Below are 24,620 nucleotides of genomic sequence, written 5' to 3'. Positions count from 1 at the left end.
TTGCCTTCAGCTTCTTGTTTCTGGCAAGGAGGTTTGAGGACCATCGCTCCTGCCATTTGTGGCGGATATAGCTTCCAATAGGAGACTTCATATCAATGTATGGAACTTTATGGATATCCAGTGATTTTTTTATGACATACTCTTTTTACTGCTCTATCAACTTTTTCATTGCCTTTGATCCCTACATGGGCAGGAACCCAGCAGAACGAAACAGCTTTGTGTTTGCGAGAGATTCGAAAAAGCCACTATTGAGCTTACCTTACAGACCTTACAGACCTTACATCTTGTTCGGGTTGCCCCAGGTCCCTCAGTGTGAGGCACCTCTAATGTCTACCAGAGAGTTGCTAGTGCATCTTCCGGTATATTTTGCATCTTCCAAACTTGGATGGTCTGGCATGCAGCTTAGATATTTGTCGAGCTTATTCTTAAACACATCTACGCTCACTATTGATATATTCCTCAGATGAGCTGGCAACGCATTGAATAGACGCTGCATTGTCGATGCTGGTGCGTAGTGGATTATGTCCTGTGTGCTTTCCTTATTTTTCCTGGTATAGTTTTGGGCACTATTAATCTACCTCTGCTTGCTCTTTCTGATATTTTTAGCTTCATGATGTTTTCGGCAATTCCTTCTATCTGTTTCCATGCCTGAATTATCATGTAGCGTTCTCTTCTCCTTTTTAGACTATATAATTTCAAAAATTGTAGTCTTTCCCAGTAGTCCAGATCCTTAACTTCTTCTATTCTAGCTGTAAAGGACCTTTGTACACTCTAATCGTGTAATATCCTTTTGATAGTGTGGGTACCATATCATATTGCAATATTCAAGTGAACTACGAACATACCTTTTATAAAGCATAATCAAATGTTCAGCTTTTCTTGTTTTGAAGTGCCGTAACAACATTCCCATTTTTGACTTACATTTTGCCAATAGAATTGCTATCTGATCATTGCATAACATGTTCCTATTCAACATCACACCAAGGTCTTTAACTGCTTCCTTATTTGCGATTGTCTTGTTATTAGGTCCCCTACATGCATATAGCTTTCCTTCTCTGTCTCCATAATTTATTGATTCAAATTTATCAGAGTTAAATACCATCCTATTTACCTCTGCCCAATCATATACTTTGTTAAGGTCTCTTTGTAGCGCGTTCCTATCTTCATCACAAATAATTTCTCTACTTATTCTTGTGTCATCGGCGAAACTACTCACTACCGAGTCCTTAACATTACTGTCTATGTCTGCAATCATAATAACAAACAGTAATGCAGCTAACACCGTACCTTGTGGCACACCGGATATTACCTTAGCTTCATCCAATTTCTCATCGTTTGCAATAACTATCTGTTTTCTGTTGTGTAAAAATTCTTTTCACCATCTTCCTACTTTATCCACTATATTATGTTTTCTAATTTTCTTCGCTAATATTTTATGATCTACCTTGTCAAAAGCTTTTGCAAAGTCTATATAAACCACATCTGTTTCATTTCTGTTTTTCATATTTTTGTATATATTCTCACAGTGGACTAACAGTTGGGTTTGCGTACTTTTTCAGGGTACAAAACCATGTTGTCCTATATTAAACAAATTATTTTATATTAAATGTTTCATAATATTTTTTTTCAATACCCTTTTATACACTTTCATAATATGTGATGTTAGACTCACAGGCCTATAATTACTTGCCTCTAGTCTTGATCCACTTTTGAAAGTAGAGGTAATATATGCTAATTTGTGCTCATCATAAATCTAGCCTGTATCTACACTTTGTCTTAATAATATTGCAAGTGACTTTGCAATAGAATGAACTACTTTCTTTAACAAAATAGCAGGGACACTATCAGGCTCTGCTGCAGCTCCATTTTTAATTTCATTAATAGCCTGCACAATATCAGCTTCATTAATATCTATGTCTGATAAATATTCACTATTTTCATCCCTTATTTCTATATCGTTCTACCAATATGTTGCATATTTCCTTTTTTTCATTCGTTAATCTCCCTTCAATTCTTAGAGGGCCTATTTCTTTTTTTCTTGTATTCATCTTTTTCGTATACGAGTACAATAGTTTGGGGTTTTGCTTGATATTTACTAGGGGTTTTTTCCAAGTCCCGTTTTTCATTTTCGTTTGATTGTATAATCTTTTGTTCTGCATTTTCTATCTTACTTTTTAGTTCCTTCACTTTCCTTGCATTTTTTTCTTTTTCAAGACCTTTTTTTCCACTTTCTGATTTTCTGGAACAAGATCCTTCGGTCTCTTGGTATGTATGGCTGATGTTTACTTTTTTTCTTCAGTATATATTTATCCATTATTTCCTCTAATATTTTATATAATATCTCTGTATTTACCTTTATATCATCACTTACGAAAATGTTATCCCAGTCTTTGTTTAATTCTTCATTAATTTCTGACCATTTTATATTTTTACTGTAGAAGTTGTATTTTCCATATCCTTCCCACTTTTTCATTTCTTGCTTATCTCTGTTTTCACTTGCTTTGAAATGGACTGTTAATTCTATGACATTATGGTCTGAAATACTCGCATTATAAACTATTATCTCTTTAACATAGTTCGCCTCGTTCACAAATACTAGGTCTAAAGTATTTTCCTTTCTTGTTGGCAGGTGATTTATTTGTTGAATGTTGTATTCTAGTAGCATATCTAATAACTTTTCGAATTGCATCTTATCTTCTGCACTACTATTACTCTCTTTTTTTATATGTATAAATACAATCACAATCTCTTATTCGTTCTTTCCAGTCTACGAAAGGAACGTTAAAGTCTCCGGATAGGAGAATAGTCCAGTCCTTGTGATTTCTACATATATCATCCAATTTTTCTATTATTGTGTCAAACTCTTTAGTATTAGGAGGTCTATATATTACTATTAGGGGGTCTATATATTACTATGTTCATTAATTTTTCAGATTCAAATTCTACCACTATTAGTTCACATTCTGAGTTACTATATTTCTCATATATTTTTCCTTGTTTTTTGTCTTTCCCATATATCGCGGTTCCCCCGTGATTCCTATTTTTTCTATCTGATCTATAAGTTTGGAACCCTTTTATTTGATCATCATTACCAGTCTCTTGGGAATACCTGGTTTCAGTTATATTCACTATATCTATTTTCTTTTCAATTTGGGTTAGTTCTTCTAAGTACTCTATTTTTCTGTTTGAGTTACTCGTAACTAAACCCTGCGCATTCATCACTATGATGGTTTGCATGTTATCTCCTTCATTTAATATGGGTAATAATAAGGATTTTCCCACATCTCTTTCTTGTTCTGGTATGTTGTTCTTTTCTTCATTTCTAGAAATTCTGACATTAAAAAGTCCAACTTTTCCATAATATTTGATCTTCCTTCATCATAATTATTCATTTTGTGTCTGAATCTGCAATTTTCTCCATATCTGCAACATCCCCTAGCATCGTACATACAGTATTTATCTCTTGAGCTGTAGTATCTTGGAGCTGATGCTTGGAAATTCTTTGCTGACACTCCATATCGCGGTGATGGCTTGCTTTTTTCCTTAACCTCAAGTTCTTTGATCCTCTCTTTATTTGTTTCTTTTCTATTTTGGATTTTATTATTGAATTGATTATTTAATTGATTTTGATTCATGGCTATAGGGTGCATATTTTTTATTTTTTTCGTACTTACATCCTTTTCCTTCTTTTAGGTTTTTGCATATTTTTGGATGTAGATCTCTGCAATCATCCTCATAGCCATCTAGGTATGCACATTTACCATAGATTTCATAGTTGTGATATACCTTGGGATGTTTGTAGTAACATCTTTCACTGAATCTGCAATTCCCTCTTTTCAAAAGGGTGCAGACTTTGTCTTTATCTATTTTTTCCTCTTTCCCATCAGTGATTGCCTCATATGTAGTATTAATGAGTATCTCTGCATCCATACTCTTGTCTTGTTCTTTGTTTCTTTGGAGAATCAAAGGATGTGATGAACTGCAAATATTAAGACTCTCCAAAACACTTTTCGAGTCTGAATATATTACAAATTTCTTTTTCTTGGTACGATGAACAATAGCTAATGCTCTATTAATAGCAGAAAGTTCTGCTGTATATATTGAAGCCGAATGTGATAGCTTTGCAGCCTCATAAGAGTCTTCTGTAATTATGGCTAGCCCAACTCCCTCTCTTGACTTGGAACCGTCTGTATAAATCTTATACGCACCAGCATGAGTTACATCATGTTCTAAGAAAAAACTCTTTGCCATTTTTTCAGAAAGGTTCTTCTTGACCATAGTTTTGTTACAAACTTTTGCTTTAGGGATAAGCCATGGGGGAAATCTAGAGGCAACTAACTGAGAAACATTCTGATTTTTTAGAGCATCATTATTAACTTCTTGATTAACTTGCATATTCAGAAATGATAATGGTGTATGGAAAAACTATAATGATATGGAATATAAAATATAGAGCAAGTAGCTAATAAAACATGAACGAATTTCGTATACTAAGGGCTTATTCTCAATTTTACTATCACTGTCCAAGACCTGGAATAAATGGAATATACATCAAATAATTTGTTTTCAAAAGGTAATCGAGCCTCAAGTCCAAGTCCTCCCTATATGTTTCCATCCCCTACTGCCTGGGAAGGACTTCCAAGCATGTAAAAAAGTTATATGCTCTCTCTCTCTCTCTCTCTCTCTCTCTCTCTCTCTCTCTCTGATTTGCAAAATCGTCATTCCACTCTTGTCCCAAGCACTGGGACATATGAGGTCATTCAGCGCTGAAATGAAAATTGACAGTAAAAGGTTTGGAAGGAGTAACAGGAGGTAAACCTCGCAGTTGCACTATGAGTCAAGTGTTAGGAGAGGGTGGAAAGTAAGATGAAGAAAGAGAATATGAAAGGAGGTATACAGTAAAAGGAACGTAAGTTGCAGCTAGGGGCCGAGAGCACGCCGCAAAGAACCTTAAGTAATGCCTACAGTGCACCGCATGAGGTCCATTGATGGCACTACCCCCTACTGGATTCCACTCTTGTCAACAACATTAGGTAACGGTCAAGTAGATCGAAGGCGATATCTTCTCATTAGGAACTACCAAAAATTATAATTCAGAATATCTTAAGGCATGGCTTCCATTATTCCACCATTCTTATTAAGTCATTCCTCCGATATGGCTTTCATTATATATTCCACCAATCTTATTAAGTCATTCCTCCATCTTCCTGGCTTACACTTACCTCATAATCTTAATCTTGATAAAACTCCTCAACTTTCTCTTGTAAAAATTTTAAACTGTCTCCTTAATCTCTACGAAAGTTTCTTCACTACCAAATAACAGTAGATCACTATTAAACATCAAACGCTCTACACGACACTTACACACTTCTCGCAGGAAAAGTGAAATATTTCCTGCGATCGCATTCTGTCGCACAATGTCTCCAACTTTCCCCATCACTCTATCCACGTATACTTAACGACAAACTTGTTTCAGACCGAGTTTTATACCAAACAAAGCGAGTCTTCCACCTCCATGCTCTCACACAATCTCAACCTTTGTTAGGAAAACTTCTTAATGTTGACAACCAATAACCCTCTACGACGTATGCTCAAAACTCCAAGCGTAACAGCCCCTTCAATTCTACTCTAAACTTTCTATAAAATCGATGCACACCACGTACAGCGTCTTTGTCACAAACCTGTCTTACAAAAAAACTTTGTCCACGCACGGTATTCCTTACCTTAACCAATACTGTCCTTTCCTTTACATACTTTTTAAAGAAATGTATAATTTTATTCTAATTCGAACCTCATCTAACAAGTCTCGTGGTTGTAACAATATGCACTGCCTTCCCAATCTTACAAAAGAACAATAATAAGCTTACTCTCCTTCTCTTGAAACCTTTCTCTAACCCAAATATAATTTCAACACATTAGTCAACTCCACCAATACAATGTCACCCTTACAAATCATTACTCGTTGTGATTCCTATTCAACATCTTGAAAGGTTCTCCTTCCATCCAACCAACCATTTCTTAAGAAACATTAACCCAAATCACTTGGGGAAAACTATAAATAAATAATTCTCACACACACACACACACATATATATATATATATATATATATATATATATATATATATATATATATATATATCAATTCAAGCTACAAATGTCCTTTAATATCTAAATTCACTTTACCTCCCAAATGATATATTTTCATATATGTACCGAAGGGGAATTTTTTTAATTGATAATAATTTCGTCCCCCCATGGGATCGAACCACCGTCCAAGTGGACGGGGACGAAATCAGAACAGTCAGTGACGCTATCCAATCAGCCAACAGAGACGCTATAAGTTCATATCGATTCTGACCTTACAAATCACCCTCGATCTGGATGCTTTCGTAATTAGAATCGATATGGAACCCCGTCTACCATGTTGGCCAATTCGAGCGTTGACAGCACGTAGCCTTTTGTTATGAATAATTATCACATCGAACCGTGATCCATTTATATATCAATTCAAGCTACAAATGTCCTTTAATATCTAAATTCACTTTACCTCCCAAATGATATATTTTCATATATGTACCGAAGGGGAATTTTTTAATTGATAATAATTTCGTCCCCCCATGGGATCGAACCACCGTCCAAGTGGACGGGACGAAATCAGAACAGTCAGTGACGCTATCCAATCAGCCAACAGAGACGCTATAAGTTCATATCGATTCTGACCTTACAAATCACCCTCGATCTGGATGCTTTCGTAATTAGAATCGATATGGAACCCTGTCTACAATGTGGGCCAATTCGAGCGTTTGACAGCACGTAGCCTTTTTTATGAATAAATTATCACATCGAACCGTGATCCATTTATATATCAATCAAGCTACAAAGTCCTGTAATATCTAATTCACTTTACCTCCAAATGATATATTTTCATATATGTACCGAAGGGGAATTTTTTAATGATAATTAATTTCGTCCCCCATGGGATCGACCAACCGTCCAAGTGGACGGGGACGAAATCAGAACAGTCCGTGACGCTATCCCATATCAGGCCAACAGGAAGACGCTATAAGTTCATATCGATTCTGACCTTACAAATCACCCTCGATCTGGATGCTTTCGTAATTAGAATTCCTCGATATGGGAACCCAGTCTACAATGTGTTGGCCAAATTCGAGCGTTTGACAGACACGTAGAATTTGTAATGAATAATTATCCACAGCGAACCGTGATCATTGATATATCAATCAAAGGCTACAAAATGTTCCTCTGAATATTACATTCCACTTTTTACCTCCCAAAATGATATATTTTCATATATGTACCGAAGGGGAATTGTTTAAGTTGATAATAATTTCGTCCCCCCATGGGATCGAACCACCGTCCAAGTGGACGGGGACGAAAATCAGAACAGTCAGTGACGCTATCCAATCAGCAACAGAGACGCTTATAAGTTCATATCGAATTCTGACCTTACAAATCACCCCCCCATGGGGGGACGAAATTATTATCAATTAAAAAATTCCCCTCGGTACATATATGAAAATATATCATTTGGGAGGTAAAGTGAATTTAGATATTAAAGGACATTTGTAGCTTGAATTGATATATAAATGGATCACGGTTCGATGTGATAATTATTCATAACAAAAGGCTACGTGCTGTCAAACGCTCGAATTGGCCAACATGGTAGACGGGGTTCCATATCGATTCTACGAAAGCATCCAGATCGAGGGTGATTTGTAAGGTCAGAATCGATATGAACTTATAGCGTCTCTGTTGGCTGATTGGATAGCGTCACTGACTGTTCTGATTTCGTCCCCGTCCACTTGGACGGTGGTTCGATCCCATGGGGGGACGAAATTATTATCAATTAAAAAATTCCCCTTCGGTACATATGAAAATATCATTTGGGAGTAAAGTGAATTTAGATATTAAAGGACATTTGTAGCTTGAATTGATATATAAATGGATCACGGTTCGATTGTGATCTAATATTCATATATATATATATATATATATATATATATATATATATATATATATATTATATATTATATAGAGAGAGAGAGAGCAGAGAGAGAGAGAGAGAGAGAGAGAGAGAGAGAGAGAGAGAGAGAGAGAGTACGTAAATGTGAGGGGATGGCTGAACATCACTTGATAATGACTTGGACAGAAATGGGACAATCATATGGAACTATTACGGCTGAGAGCCTGTTTCAATTTAGGAAATAGATATGTGAACACTAAGGTTCAGTTAAATAAATTATACTTACAACTCTAGTTCGTTAGGATGAAAAGGCACCAAAATTAGAGCCTAGGCTTTTGGCTTAGATATAATGGTAAACAGTCGACTGACCAATCACGTATCAAGATAAGTTGATATCGACACTGTTTTACGTATTCCCCGTCGAATTCTGGTTCTGCATTGACAAACGATATCAAACCTTCTCCATCTTGATGGCTGATTATAAAAAGTGGCATATTATGAATTTTTGTCTTTTATATCCACAGATACTCATATTAAATTATATCTGTAGCTGAATTTAAATTCTGCAAATATATATAAGCCACACGAGTATGTGACGAAAATTTACATACATACATATATACACGTATGCACACATACAAGTATACACACACACACACACACATATATATATATATATATATTATATTATATACATATATATATATATATAATATATATATATACATATATATATATATATATATATATATATATATATATATATATATATATATATATATATATATATATATATATATATATATAATCATCCACCAACTCTCATGCACAAATGAACGACGATTTCAATCCACTCAGTCAGATTATTAGAATGGCAAAAGAATATTTTACACAGATTTTTTTCTTATCTCTGTTCCCATACAGAGATAAAACTGCTCAAGTGAAAAACACACATCATTTATGCATAACGATGAGTCTCACTGAGAAACATGCATGTGTAAACAATGGCATAAAAAAGGCAGTTTTAAGCCTGAGCTTGCTGGAGGTTATAAAAGTAAAAGTGAAATGAAAAATGAAAGGCCAAATATTCAACGTCTGAACACCACTTGAACATTTAAATTGCAAAAATACCAACAGACTTGAACATCAAAGCCTGCACTGAGAAGGATAAATGTAAAAGAAATATGATGTGTTAATTCATATTTTTACAACTATCCGTGACATGAAAAGCACGTAAAATAGAAACTGAAGTTCCTTCAGCGTTGCCTAGCAAAGCCGTAGGCACAAGGATGGAATTACAGAAGGTTACATACTCCGCTCAAGTAAATGCTAACACATAACATGTAGCAAAATCGTAACTACAACCATAAATAGTTTACAAAGTTTCCTATATTGTAAAGAACACATAAATCTAAAAAAGTAATTACGTATATTTATAAATTTCCCTAAAAAATTTCCTAAAGTAACTAAAAACCGTATAAAAAAATTTCTAAATGTTCAAGGAATTTGAGACAGGAATTCGTTGATATTCCTATAAACAGAGAGCATTTTTATATTGTTCTTTCGTTGTATTTTTCGCAGAGGGCCGAGATGAAGGAGGAAAGGGAAGGTATGTGCGTTATTTTTATGATAAACTCGTTTGAATTTCCTGCAAAACAGACAATGACACATCGAAACCATCTATCAGAACTGTAATATTTCCAAGATAGCTCATGGTACGCCTAAATTACCTCCTGAGGCCATATCATTTACATAAACTAGAAGTATCAACATTTTATTTAATCAGCACCTGTGGCAATTAATAAGTGAATTTATCACTTCAGACTCAAGACGAATACACCTTAGACACACATGTCTGTATTAAGAAAAGTAATAGCATAGAGAAAGCGCCTTTTTTATAATGTAAATACCTTGCAGTATATCACGCCTCAAGTGTTAACAAATCATCCCCAGATAAAATAAACCCATCAACAAGCAGCTGTATAATCTGCATTGTAAAATGTTGTTGTGATGCTGATATCCGTCAATTAAGCAGCGTAGGACATTGATTTCTGTAAATCTTCAAAGCGTTGAAGTGACACAGAACGGGAAACCTCTAACTCAACTTCTTTGTAATATTCATTTGTTACATATTTAACTTATTGAATTTTTAAAAATTCTTATGTTTGTTGTAAATCCCCTGCTACGGGGCCTTAGCACTGGAAAAATCTGTCAAACGAAATTCTAGTCAAAGCAAAGCAAAATTGAAACAAAATAAGGCAAACCTTAAATAGCGTGAAATTCTAGTACTAAAAGGAAAATGCACAAAACTTCAAAAGCATTATTCACCACCAGCTTACTCTTCGGAAAGTGGATTTAACACAAACATTCTGGTCAGTTCAGGATGAATCCAATGAAAAAGGTTTTTCGTGACCTGTAATTAACACAACACAGTGCCAACAAACGGCGCAAACCTTTTTATTTGATACACAACGCACAGGAAAACTGCAAACGCTTTCACGAGGTACAACTTGGCCAAATGCCATGGAAGGCTTAAAACTAACTAAAGAATTACAGTATACGATGTACTATTTGAACTATTACTGTTGAAAACTTGACTCAAGTAATGAAAACTTCAAATCAAATCAATTTAGGGCACCATGGAAGACCAACACTTAAAGTGGTTAGAATTAGGTAGGGAACGTGCGACATGATGCCTTTTCCAATGACCCAATCTGAAAAGTCAACAAACATATGCTGGCAACTGACTGAGCATCTCCAACCGTGACTTTACACTGACACTAAATATGAACGAGGATAGAAAAGAACTCATAAATTAACTAACATGGCCAATTGTCTATGAAAAAAACAACCTAGTAAAGTAATTGGTCAGAGTTTACTCCAAATTCCAGTGACACTTACTTATACCCACTACAAAAATATACACAAAAATAGATACACAAGCATCCATGCTTAGCTATTGGAAAAAACATAATTGAAAAACCTACACTGTCGAGTTTTCGTCATTTTCAGCATTGTATGGTTTCCAACAACATGAGAAGGGGATTTTACACTTTTTAAACGGTACACTTTTTGGTATAGGTGACAGGGAACAAACTACTTATATATAAAAGGAACAGAAGTGTAGTGAGAAGCTGGGGATGAAGGAGAGTATACTGAAAACAAGGGTGAAGTTAATTCCCATTTTCTCCGAAAAAGTATTTTTCAAGATGGAAAAAAAAAAAAAAAAAAAAAACAAAAAAAAAAAAAAAAAAAAAAACGTTACTTTTCAATTCCGAAACCTTTGATGCTCTGAACTGAGGTAACAACGCATCGTTAAAAATTCAGATAATAACCGTGACTCTTCGAGCATGATGAAATTATCTTCTCTTGCTTTTTAATTATATTCTCAGCTTTTTTCTTTTTTAAACTAGAAATGATTAACAAGGAAAGGGGAAGTCTGAGAGACTTGACACACTTCATTGCTTCTTGAGAACCTCCGGTAATAAGGTGTTCCATCCTTTGATAGCAACAAATTATGAAACATTTCCACAGGTGTTCAACCCTCTGGCCCCTTCCACCCACCACACACACCATGACGTCAATTAAAGCAGGGTTCGATGGAAAATTCACATTTATTTTTCACGTTAAATTACATATATTTTATTTCATTCTCAATTATCAGATATACTCGACATCAAGTTATCGCATTCTTTTCATATGGAAAGAAACAGAAAATCAACGGATAAGTTTTTTTAGTCCAGCATTCCCATCCCAAGTCACAAGACCCTTCGGCAAGGGTGGGCAAATCAAGCTTTCAACCTTGTAACCGTTTTTGAGACCAAGTAGAGGCTATCGATTTCTGTCAAATTTTTGTGAATCGGCTAATGGTAAGAGATTATCGAGCATAGTCGTTTTATATATATATTATATATATATATATATATATATATATATATATATATATATATATATATAACTTCAGCCATGCTCATGAAGGCTGTTATATTCTTACCAAAACTAAATAAACCAACACTGGCAAGCAATATTAGTACAGCCACATGACGATGACGTGAAAGCCTCGAGAAACTCTAGTCATTAGCAATCCAAATATACTGCTATCTACATTCACGAAATAACCAAACATACTGCATGCATACTAAATATAGTCTTCCAGGGCGAGATGTACTTGCAGTCTTAACAATATGTCTTTGAAAATCATTCAACAATAAATCTGACAGATTTTCCTGATGCTTACGAACTGTTAATATTTTATTCTATTATGGCTCCCGCGCTCATTAGGAGGTTTTCTCCATGAAAACACAAGACCAAAAGTCGACGGTTACCGGAACTCGTCCTCGAAATATACATGGAGGCTTATGACTAAAATCTGAACTGTGACTTTGATGTGACCTTGACTCATCCCTGAAATACATAACTGGAAATATTACTGGGAAAATCCAGTATAATAATTGAATAAATAACATCAACTAACGCTATGGTATATATGACCACAAACACTATACATTCCTTTTCTAGGCCCCACCTATTTGAATCTTCAGCTTCAGTCTTTTCCTTGACCACATCCATAAAAATACTCACGTCATGACAACATTACCATCATATCTAACTCCCTTTTACACTCAATTCTATGTTCTTTTAAAATTCTCACCAAACTGCAATATACTTGAAATCAATATCTTTCGCACTACATCACCATAAATGATAACATTTGTTTGTATTTAGGCCTTGTATGAGACAGAGCACTTTTTCTCTTTGGGCTCTGATTTTTCACTTTTCTTATTCATGACAGATACTTAATGAAAAACCTCTTCTGTCAACTATTTGTCTTACTCCCTATCTAAATCCTTCAGTTCCCCTTCCAAGATACTCAAGAATTCTTACAGCCGCCTTTTACACTCCTCCTCTATACAAATGAACACTTGTCCGTATCACTCATATCTTGCGATTATTTCGTATCTTCAGACTTTACCTAAATACACGCACGGTCTACTATACACTGTACAGTCACTCAAACGTACTATTCCACGACACACCATCATCTCCCTTCGATGCCTTTAACTTATGGTACCTTTCTTCTTTTCAATATTAGCCATATGTAGAAAATCATTTTTTAAATACGTGCTCAAATATAGACGAACCCTTTACACTTACAGATTTCTGAGCAGGCTCTTTTCTGCTGTTTCCGTTCAACTACCTTCAAAGTCCTCATTCCAGCACAGTGTAGTATTCTGACAACTCTACATTTGTTTTTGTTTTTGTTTTTTACTCTGTGATTCGTTTGTTCATCCTTTTGTTTATTTGTATCTTCGTCCCCTGTGCTTAGCAACTGAACTTCAAAGGTTCGCATATTTTCTCTCCACTGAACTTTTCACAGTTCTTTCACCCTACAGTGATTATTCCAACTTCTCGATTTCCTCGCAATTGTCTGGGATATAGCTACACATCGATACGAGCCTTAAATCCAAAGCTAAACTTCTGTGGTAGAATTCGAACTCAAGCACGGAAAACTGGTGTGAAAAACCACAGCGACTATTACAAATGTACACACATTATATATATATATATATATATATATATATATATATATATATATATATATATATATATATATATATAGTATATGTATTACACAATCGTTGCAGTGGTGACCAAGCCATGCAAAATTCATTTGGTACAGCTGGTTCATTTATACTTGGCACATGAGTGTGATGCCTGTCGAAACATATTCTGGCAACAAAAATTCCGTTTCAAAAACTCTTGAAAAAGCTACTGAAACAATAACATGGCAATCATTTTTTCGGGTTTCAATATGAATAATAATGCATGAATTCTTTCCGCTGAAATATGAAAACTTTTCAAATTATATAGCTTACCACGTAAAAGTTAGCTCCTAGTACTTTTCATCAGAAAGACAGATATAATGTTTAAATAATGACACTTAGATCTGATGACTTAATGACAACTGATACTACACAAGGCGTGATACAACCTCCAGCTTACTCGAGACGCATGCAAGATTTTCCCTCACGCATAAAGTTGTAAAAATTATATTCCTAACTTAATGTGAAGTGGTCTTCGTAATTCATACATATACTTAGAACTACTTAATAGTAACAAGGATCAAATAAAAGAGGGACAAATTAAACAATTTCATATATTCTCAGATATAGGTGGACAGAAAATAACTGAGCAGAAACAGAGCCTCCATTCAGTACACCAAATAAATTAAAAAGTGCTGAAACCTACACTGAACAGGAACCATACTGATCTACCAGGTATGAATGCAGCTAGCTGCAAGTTTTAGTTAATAACCTGTGATGGATCACATACGGGCAAACAGGGTCATGGGACTAGCAAGTTCTCCCCAAAATAAACAGGAAATATTTGTTGCCTGTATCTAGATGAATCTTCACTGAATTGTTCTACAACCTTCCATGAGCTTTGGCATTAGCTTCCATTGAAAAAGTTTTGCTCTTAAAATTTAATGATTTTACATTTACACAAATATATATATATTTATATATATATATATATATATGTATATATATATATATATATATATATATATATATATATATATATATATATCTATATACAGTAACCCTTACGGCATAATCTCAGCTTACTATAAATTTAATTATTTTTATCTAAAATGTACTTTATTCTTTATTTACAATTATACATATGTTAAATCCAAAACATAGAGTAATACTTGCTATATAATGCCATCTTACTATATATTTTCTTATGCAGTTTCCTCTTCCTCAAATCTTAAATCTATACTTTTAATATCTTATTATTCCCATTCATGTGTCAGGAAAGGATGCCAAGTACTGTTTTTCACTTTCATTTTGCAGATTTGAGAAAAGTCAATCCAAGCACAGGAAAAGAAGGAAGGACGAAGACCCAAAATGAATGTTACTGACCACCTGATATTAAGTACAATATTACCGGATGGGATCCCAGATTTAGTCGATCCCAATGAGACAGGATCTGGCCACATAGGTGATGAAGTGACCAACATGGAGGAGGAGCTGGGTTCCCACATGGGCTATAATGACTCAATGCTCTTTGATGAGCTTAACAACTTTGTCAAGGAGAGCAAGGCAGTAGGAGGGGATGGCCTGATGGAGGAAGTGATTCTCGACGCCCGCAATCCCTCCCTGGCTGTGGTGGAAATCATTGTGCTGGTCTTCATCCTCATTGTGGCCATTGTGGGAAACATATTCGTGCTGATTGCTCTCTGGCGCCACTCTCTCTTCCAACCTATGTCCCGGTGCTACCTGTTCATGCTGCACCTCAGTCTGGCAGACCTCTTGGTTGCGCTGCTGAACATACTCCCCCAACTCATATGGGATATTACATACAGATTTAGAGGATCTGACTTGTTGTGTCGTTTGGTGAAGTATGCCCAAGTTTTCGTTCTTTACGTGTCTACGTACATGCTTGTGTTCATGGCGGTGGATCGAGCCCGTGCTGTACAAGGCAATGGTCGCGGGTCATTGAGATCAGCGAGACTGATGATCGTTGGGGCATGGGTTCTGGGTCTGATCTTGGCAGTGCCTCAGATCATGCTGTTTGCCATGCGGGAAGCCGAACCAGGCATTCAAGACTGCTGGGTAGTGTTCGAGATGGTGAGTGAGCGCATTTATGTCACATGGTTCGTTGTCTCCATATTTTTGTTACCTTTGACCATTATTGCAGTGTGCTACGGCTACATATGCTGGGCGGTGTGGTGCGGCGTCAAGCCAAATAAACAGAAATTCACCTGCCCGAAAAAATGCCACAGCTGCCTGCACCGCCACTCAGAGAAGGAGGAGGAGGAAGGAAAACTGGGGATAGAGCTTCAATCCATCACCAACATGGGTCACCCGAGACCGATCATTCCGCATTCGCCGGTTGCTAAAGTCTCGGCAGCAAAGATGAAGACCATCCGCATGACTCTGACCGTCGTCCTGGCCTTCACTGGCTGCTGGGCACCTTTCAGTATCGCCCAACTCATGACCGTCTACAACAGACCAGATGACCGTAAGTACGAGCACCATACAGTCACCTTTTCCAGGGGTTATGCTGGAGAAGGTTTTAGTGACATAGTTGCTAAGTAATCTACACAAGCAGGAAAACAATTTAGCAATAAGTGTTAATTCTTCTTTGTGAATTAAAGCTTTATCTGGTAATGTACACTCGGCAAGCAAAGTCAGGATAAAGTTTTTTAGATCTTAAGACATGTATTGCTCAATAATGCCACACCTGGCAACTCTAGAGAGGGGGCAGAGCTTCAAAATCATAGCATTTGTTGCTTTCTAGACTTCCATAAACTTTACACAATAAAGACAGTAGAAGTCCTATAATCATTTATACTTGAATGTAGAAACAGGCTCTATATTATTTGTTAATATTGGTTTGGTAACGTCAGTTCAGGGTTCAGGGTAGAATATCGCTCATCCTTTTTTAAAACATACTGTGAAACCTTACTTAAGTAATGTTTGACACTAAAATGACGTAAAATTCAAGCGTAATTGAAGACGGATCTTAAAAAATGCGAGAAAATATTTTAAGATTTGGGCAATACTTGTGGAAGTCGTGAGGAAAAATACAGTAAAGAATGAAATATTATGACGAGAGAGAGCACGCACTAGCATAGGTGAGAGAGAGAGAGAGAGAGAGAGAGAGAGAGAGAGAGAGAGAGAGAGAGAGAGAGAGGCCTATCTGTAGAGATACTTAATTCATTATATTTACCTTAAGAGATTGAGTTATAATATTTTTTCAAATGTGTTTTAAAAGGAGAGAGAGAGAGAGAGAGAGAGAGAGAGAGAGAGAGAGAGAGAGAGAGAGAGAGAGAGAGATCAAAATATGCCTATTTATAATTACCTAATTTCATTATATTTACTTTGGGAGATTGGGTGGTAATATAATATTTTTAAAGCATGTTTTAGAAGTGGAGAGAGAGAGAGAGAGAGAGAGAGAGAGAGAGAGAGAGAGAGAGAGAGAGAGAGAGAGAGAGAAATTATAGTATTGGTGACGGACTTGTGATAGGGAAAGGCAGAAGAAAGAGCGGTGATTCGGTGCACAGACACCGAAGGATCATAATATTCAAGTTAATTCTCTAAGAAATTCATACTCTAATCTTGATTTCATTCGACAGTTGCCGTAACAGTCAAAGATTGTAAAAAGTAGTGGAAAATGTCAAACACAGGCTGCGGTCATTCTTGTTTTCTTGATATAGTCTGTACTTTTAAAAAAGCTGTGTTAAATAAAAATATTTATTACCACAAATAACTCCATTTGTATTGCACAGACAATTAGTTTTATATCGTGCAAAAAATGTGATGTGTTAGGAGATCTTTGAGCCTCGCGGCAAAGTAATGCAGTCGTGCAGGCTAACTACGAACTGCTTTGTAATGGGAGCATAGCCAGAAAATCTTTGAGCTGATATGCTACTTTAACCTTGATAAAGATTTATTTTTAAAGACAGTAGCTTTGTAAACAGCAACTGGCATTCGATCCATGTCAATGTCAAAGTAATCAAAGGGTGAAATCCGTTACGTAAGCCAGTATCCAGTGACTTGCGCTATCCTACTCGAAGTTCTAGGACTCCTCCTCACATCATAGAAAACGCTCTTGCGATGCAACCAGGTTTGCTTAACCTATCCAAGCCGTTGCAACACTGACTGCCATTATCGTCAGCTAACTGAAAATAGTATCCTGACTTTCCTTACCGAGTGTACACAAACTGTACATACTTAAATTTCTTTGTGCAATGCTACTTTCAAACCTCATTTAATACATAGGAAAAATGTGAGTTTCCTAAACTACCTAGGACATCTATTGCTATAGTAGGAAACATATAACACCCTTTCCTAGTACAAAAGTCGTAGCATAATCAAGTTCATTCAAGTATGTAGGTATCTTTCCGGAATAAGAAGATATTAAAGTTTTCTGTTTTTCTGCACTTTTTCTTCACATACATTTTCATGTAAGGCATTATAACCTATCTGTTTAATGTATCCACCAACATCTGCAACTCCTTTAGTGTAGCTGTTATCGCAGCTTGATCGTTATAATACAGCTGTTCTTGGCACTGTGTGAAAGCGCGATCGTAGTACATAATACGAATAAAGACGCTTCTCTCTCTCTCTCTCCTTCTCTCTCTCTCTCTCTCTCCATCTAGAAATTGAAAAATATCTAGAAATGTTCGTGAACTCTCGGTGATAAGATTAGTGTGAAAATAGTAGGATAAAGCGTCTACTAAGTTAGTTTATCAAGTGAAATATTGTACATCAGATCAAGATGGCAGTAAGTTCCAACTGTGGAAAGAAATGGCGTAATCTTGTGTGTCTAGCAGATTCGCAATATGATGAGGTAGCAGGAAGGGAGCTGGCATTTCTCATCTATGAGAACAACAACAGCCCTAATCAAAAAGTTACAAAAGCATTCATAGACATATTTGAAGGATATGATCATTCAAACTGGAACAAATCAATAGAAAACGTCTTGAAAATAATTGAAGTAGTTCCAAATAAAATCCAAGTGGTCAAGAGACTCATAAAGAAAATTTACATCAATCAACATATTCCAACAAAGAAAATGAATAAGATGAACATTATGAATATACTAATTGATGCAATAGGAAAAAGAATGCCAAAAGCATGCAAACTGTGTAAGGTGTGGTATAGCATAGTCAATCCACAAAACCTGATCAGAAAATGTTCTGCATGCAACATTCCAATGCATCCTCAATGTGCTGAAGTAATGGAAAATACGACTGAGGATACCAGAATATTTTGCTCAACATGTCTATCATGGATAGACAATTAAATCAAGACAATGTACAAATAGCTGAGGATGAATAAGAGGAAAAGGAAGAAGAAGAAGAGGAAAATGGAAGGGAAGAAAACAAAACTGAAATGACAGAAAAAAATAAGGAAAACAAAGAACAAGATAAGAGTATGGATGCAGAGATACTCACTGATACTACATATGAGGCAATTAAGCAGCATACATACGAATAAAAATAAATTACGACATGGCAACACAAAATAATATCCCAAAGAGGCTCTATCCAGATCTGCACACTGATGGGAAAGAGGAAAAAATAGACAAGAAAGACAAAGTCTGCACCCTTTTGAAAAGATGTTGCTACAAACATCCCAAGGTATGTCACAATTATGAAATATGAAATCTATGGTGAATGTGCAAACCTAGACGGCTTTGAGGATGATTGCAGAGATCTACATCCAAAAATATGCAAAAACCTAAAAGAAGGAAAAGGATGTAAGTACGAAAAAAATGTAAATATATGCACCCTTTAGCCATGAATCAAAATCAATTAAATAATCAATTAAATAATAAAATCCAAAATAGAAAAGAAACAAATAAAGAGAGGAACAAAGAATATGAGGTGAAGGAAAAAAGCAAGCCATCACTACAATATGGAGTGTCAGCAAATAATTTCCAAGCATCAGCTCCAAGATACTACAGCTCAAGAGATAAATACTGTACGTACAATGCTAGCTAGGGGATAATGCAGATATGGAGAAAATTGCAGATTCAGACACAAAATGAATAATTATGATGAAGAAAGATCAAATATTATGGAAAAGTTGGATTTTTTTTTTTTTTTTGTCAGAATTTCTGGAAATGAAGAAAAGAACAACCTACCAGAACAGGAAAGAGACATGGGAAAATCCTTATTATTACCCATGTTAAATGAAGGAGATAACACGCAAACCATCATAGTGATGAATGCGCAGGGTTTAGTTACGAATAACTCAAAAAGAAAAACAGAGTACTTACAAGAACTAACCCAATTTGAAAAAAAATAGATATAGCGAATATAAGTGAAACCTGGTATTCCCAAGAGACTGGTAATGACGATCAAATAAAAGGGTTCCAAACATACAGATCAGATAGAAAAAATAGGTATCACGGGGGAACCGCGATATATGGGAAAGACAAAAAACAAGGAAAAATATATGAGAAATATAGTAACTCAGAATGTGAACTAATAGCGATAGAATTTTAATCTGAAAAATTAAAGAACATAGTAATATATAGACCCCCTAATACTAAAGAGTTTGACACAATAATAGAAAAATTGGATGATATATGTAGAAATCACAAGGACTGGACTATTCTCCTATCCGGAGACTTTAACTTTCCTTTCGTAGACTGGTAAGAACGAATAGGAGATTGTGGTTGTAGTTATACATATAAAAAAGAGAGTAATAGTAGTGCAGAAGATAAAAGGCAATTCGAAAAGCTATTAGATATGCTACTAGAATACAACATTCAACAAATAAATCACCTGCCAACAAGAAAGGAAAATACTTTAGACCTAGTATGTGTGAACGAGGTGAATTATGTTAAAGAAATAATAGTTTATAATGTGAGTATTTCAGACCATAATGTCATAGAATTAACAGTCCATTCCAAAGCAAGTGAAAACAGAGATAAGCAAGAAATGAAAAAGTGGGAAGGATATGGAAAATACAACTTCTACAGTAAAAATATAAAATGATCAGAAATAAATGAAGAATTAAACAAAGATTGGGATAACATTTTCGTAAGTGATGATATAAAGGTAAATACGGAGATATTATATAAAATATTAGAGAAAATAGTGGATAAATATATACTGAAGAAGAAAAGTAAATATCAGTCATGCATACCAAGAGACAGAAGGATCTTGTTCCAGAAAATCAGACAGTGGAAAAAAAGGTCTTGCAAAAGAAAAAATGCATGGAAAGTAAAGTGAAGGAACTAAAAAGTAAGATAGAAAATGCCGAACAAAAGATTATACAATCAAAAGAAAATGAAAAACGGGACTTGGAAGAAAAAACCCTAGTAAATATCAAGCAAAACCCCAAACTATTGTACTCGTATGCGAAAAAGATGAATAAAAGAAAAATAGAAATAGGCCCTCTAAGAATTGAAGGGAGATTAACGAATGAAAAAAAGGAAATATGCAACAATTGGCAGAAAGATATAAGAGAGAATTCACCCCTAGAATTGATAATGAAGATAATGATATAGAAGGGATGAAAATAGTGAAGATTTAGCAGGCATGGACATTAATGAAGCTGATATTGTGCAGGCTATTAATGAAATTAAAAATGGAGCTTCAGCAGGGCCTGATGGTGGCCCTGCTATTTTGTTAAAGAAAGTAGTTCATTCTATTGCAAAGCCACTTGCAATATCATTAAGACAAAGTGTAGATACAGGCAAATTAGCATATATTACCCCTTCTTTCAAAAGTGGATCAAGACTATGGGCAAGTAATTATAGGCCTGTGAGTCTAACATCACATATTATGAAAGTGTATGATAGGATAATGAAGAAAAATATTATGAAACATTTAATAAAAAATAATTTGTTTAATATAGGACAACATGGTTTTGTACCCTGAAAAAGTACACAAACCCAACTGTTAGCCCACTGTGAGAACATATACAAAAATATGAAAAGAGGAAATGAAACAGATGTGGTTTGTATAAACTGCAAAAGCTTTTGACAACGTAGATCATAATATACTAGCGAAGAAAATTAGAAAACATAATATAGTGAATAAAGTAGGAAGATGGTTAAAAGAATTTTTACACAACAGAAAACAGATAGTTATTGCAAATGATGAGAAATCGGATGAAGCTAAGGTAATATGCGGTGTGCCACAAGGTGCGGTGCTAGCTGCATTACTGTTTGTTATTATGATTGCAGACATAGACAGTAATGTTAAGGACTCGGTAGTGAGTAGTTTCGCCGATGACACAAGAATAAGTAGAGAACTAATTACTTGTGATGAAGATAGGAACGCGCTACAAAGAGACCTTAACAGAGTATATGATTGGGCAGAGGTAAATAGGATGGTATTTAACTCTGATAAATTTGAATCAATAAATTATGGAGACAGAGAAGGAAAGCTATATGCATATAGGGGACCTAATAATGAGACTATCACAAATAAGGAAGCAGTTAAAGACCTTGGTGTGATGTTGAATAGGGACATGTTATGCAATGATCAAATAGCAATTCTATTGGCAAAATGTAAAGCATGGGAATGTTGTTACGGCACTTCAAAACAAGAAAAACTGAACACATGGTTATGCTTTATAAAATATATGTTCGTAGTCCACTTGAATATTGCAATATGATATGGTACACACACTATCAAAAGGATATTGCACAAATAGAGAGTGTACAAAGGTCCTTTACAGCTAGAATAGAAGTTAAGGATCTTGACTACTGACTGGGAAAGACTACAATCCTTAAAATTATATAGTCTAGAAAGGAGAAGAGAAAGCTACATGATAATTCAGGCATGGAAACAGATAGAAGGAATTGCCGAAAACATCATGGAGCTAAAAATATCAGAAAGAGCAAGCAGATGTAGATTAATAGTGCCCAAAACTATTCCAGGAAAAATAAGGAAAGCACACAGGACATTAATCCACTAAGCACCAGCATCGACAATGCAGCATCTATTCAATGTGTTACCAGCTCATCTGAGGAATATATCAGGAGTGAGCGTAGATGTGTTAAGAATAAGCTCGACAAATATCTCAGCTGCATCCCAGACCATCCAAGATTGGAAGATGCAAAATATACCGGAAGATGTACTAGCAACTCTCTGGTAGACATTAGAGGTGCCTCACACTGAGGGACCTGGGGCAACCCGAACAAGATGTAAGGTCTATAAGGTAAGGTAAGGTCTCTATGATTATTTGGCCAAAAATGTTTAAAATCGCCTTCACTATACCTTGGGAATATCCTAAACCCTTGTTAGCCAGTGATCAAAATCAATATCAATCTTTATTTCTAAACAAGGCGAAGCTCGGATTGTGGCCAGCGCAGAAGCACTTATCAGTAAGAATTCCCCCTTTATGTAAGTTACAAAGTATGGTGAATTCGTTATTAAAAGATATTTGAGGCTTAACATTAGTGAATATAAGAAAAGTCTTGTGTTCATGCATTCAAATCTACTGTCGGTTATCATCATCAGCACAGCAATGTAAGGAAACGACCAGAAAAACAAACCACAAGAAACAATATGATATAATTCAAATCCATAAGGTCTCACGAAAACCCCTTAAGATTTTATCAAAAGATGGGGGATTAATGGTCTGGTTGCGTTGCTTCTTTACTGGCCTCGAAGCTTCTTTACTGGCCTCGAAGCTTCTTTACTGGCCTCGAAGCTTCTTTACTGGCCTCGAAGCTTCTTTAATGGCCTAAAAAAGTAAATTTTAGTGATTCTTAAACTGGGGGGCGCCCGAAGTTTCCAAGGGGTGGCCAAAGAAGCTTCCAATGGAGTGCCAGAAGCTTCCATGTGGGGCCACAGAAGCTTCCAAGGAGGCGCCAGATACTCCCAAGGAGGCGCCAGATACTCCCAAGGAGGCGCCAGATACTCCCAAGGAGGCGCCAGAAGCTTCCAAGGAAGCGCAAGCACGGTTGCCAGATGGTGTCTACATTTTTTTTATTTGTGATAATTGCAAAATTGCCAAAGGATTATATATTTTAATTTATAAGTATTTATTTTCTATCAATGTAATTCGTATAATGTTGAAATTGTTTGAATAAGGATCAAGATCAAATTTGGTTTCATCTTATGTTTGTTTTACCCGTTTTCTATGAATATTGTTTATTCCACTGAAATATAGTACAGTAACAGCAATGAAGCAAAAATCTGTCATTCATCCAAATACTCATGTAAGCAATGAAGTACAATAGTATACAAATAAACAACACATTGTTAATAGTTGATGGCTGGCAAAAATGTCAAGGGTAGAGGGATATATCACAAATGCACCATAAACAACATCAACGTTGGTGGCAGTCATTGCAGAAATTGTGAATGAGATCCAGTACATGACCTGCAACACCTAACAACGAAGTTTGATTATACGAGACATGTTTAAAAACCCAATAGTGTAAAGCAACCGAAACATGTCTGAAGTTTCATCCGCTACTACGGCTGACCTGGATGCAACTACCCGGATCTAAAAGGGTGTATGTATTAGGATGACAGGGAAGAAGTATATAGAGCCATAGTCCTTACACAGCGTTTGAAAAACAGAAATCGGTGTCATTCCTTTTTTACAGCGAACACAAAAATAGCACCAAAAAACCCTCCTTTTTTGTAATATTCGATATTTTCAAGTCCCTCGCAATTGCCAGTCGCACTTCAGTCTTCTTGACAGAAGGCACTGCAATTAGCGACGAGAACGAAATAATAAATGCATGGAGAGAGAGAGAGAGAGAGAGAGAGAGAGAGAGAGAGAGAGAGAGAGAGAGAGAGACTGGTCAAGACAACTCCTTCAGATATGTTCTTTTTAATTTGACTGCTTGTTATTGAACTTCGCCAAAAGCCTTTACTGAGTATTGCTTCAAAAAGGTAACAGGTAAGAGAAACGTATTACAGGCGATATATAATTAACAATAAGTCGTTCGTCAAATATGGAGGCGCTAAAAAAAAAAAAATAACTGTGCAAAAGATTTCAACACAATTAGCAGCTTCATATATCTAACAAAAGAGCTCAAAAACACCCTGTTGAACCATTATACATTCTGCACCACTCACCTCTATCTTGCGTTCATTCTATAATGTCTTGGACTAATTAAGCTCCCTGGCTTTCACA

The 24,620-nt window shown here is 35.7% G+C and overlaps 1 protein-coding gene across 2 annotated transcripts in view; it reads left to right on the top strand.

The window, feature by feature from the left end:
* LOC135215573 (oxytocin receptor-like) overlaps positions 1-24,620 on the top strand; it is a 275,103-nt gene that overhangs the window by 145,554 nt on the left and 104,929 nt on the right. For both annotated transcript variants that reach the window (XM_064250432.1, XM_064250431.1), the window contains exon 2: positions 14,847-16,017. In XM_064250432.1, the coding sequence (XP_064106502.1) occupies positions 14,901-16,017 (1,117 nt within the window). In that variant the 5' untranslated portion in view covers positions 14,847-14,900. The remainder of the gene's footprint in view (positions 1-14,846; positions 16,018-24,620) is intronic.

Source organism: Macrobrachium nipponense, chromosome 5, assembly GCF_015104395.2.
Source record: "Macrobrachium nipponense isolate FS-2020 chromosome 5, ASM1510439v2, whole genome shotgun sequence".
Taxonomy (NCBI): domain Eukaryota; kingdom Metazoa; phylum Arthropoda; class Malacostraca; order Decapoda; family Palaemonidae; genus Macrobrachium; species Macrobrachium nipponense.
This window is presented reverse-complemented; position numbering and strand designations above follow the sequence as displayed.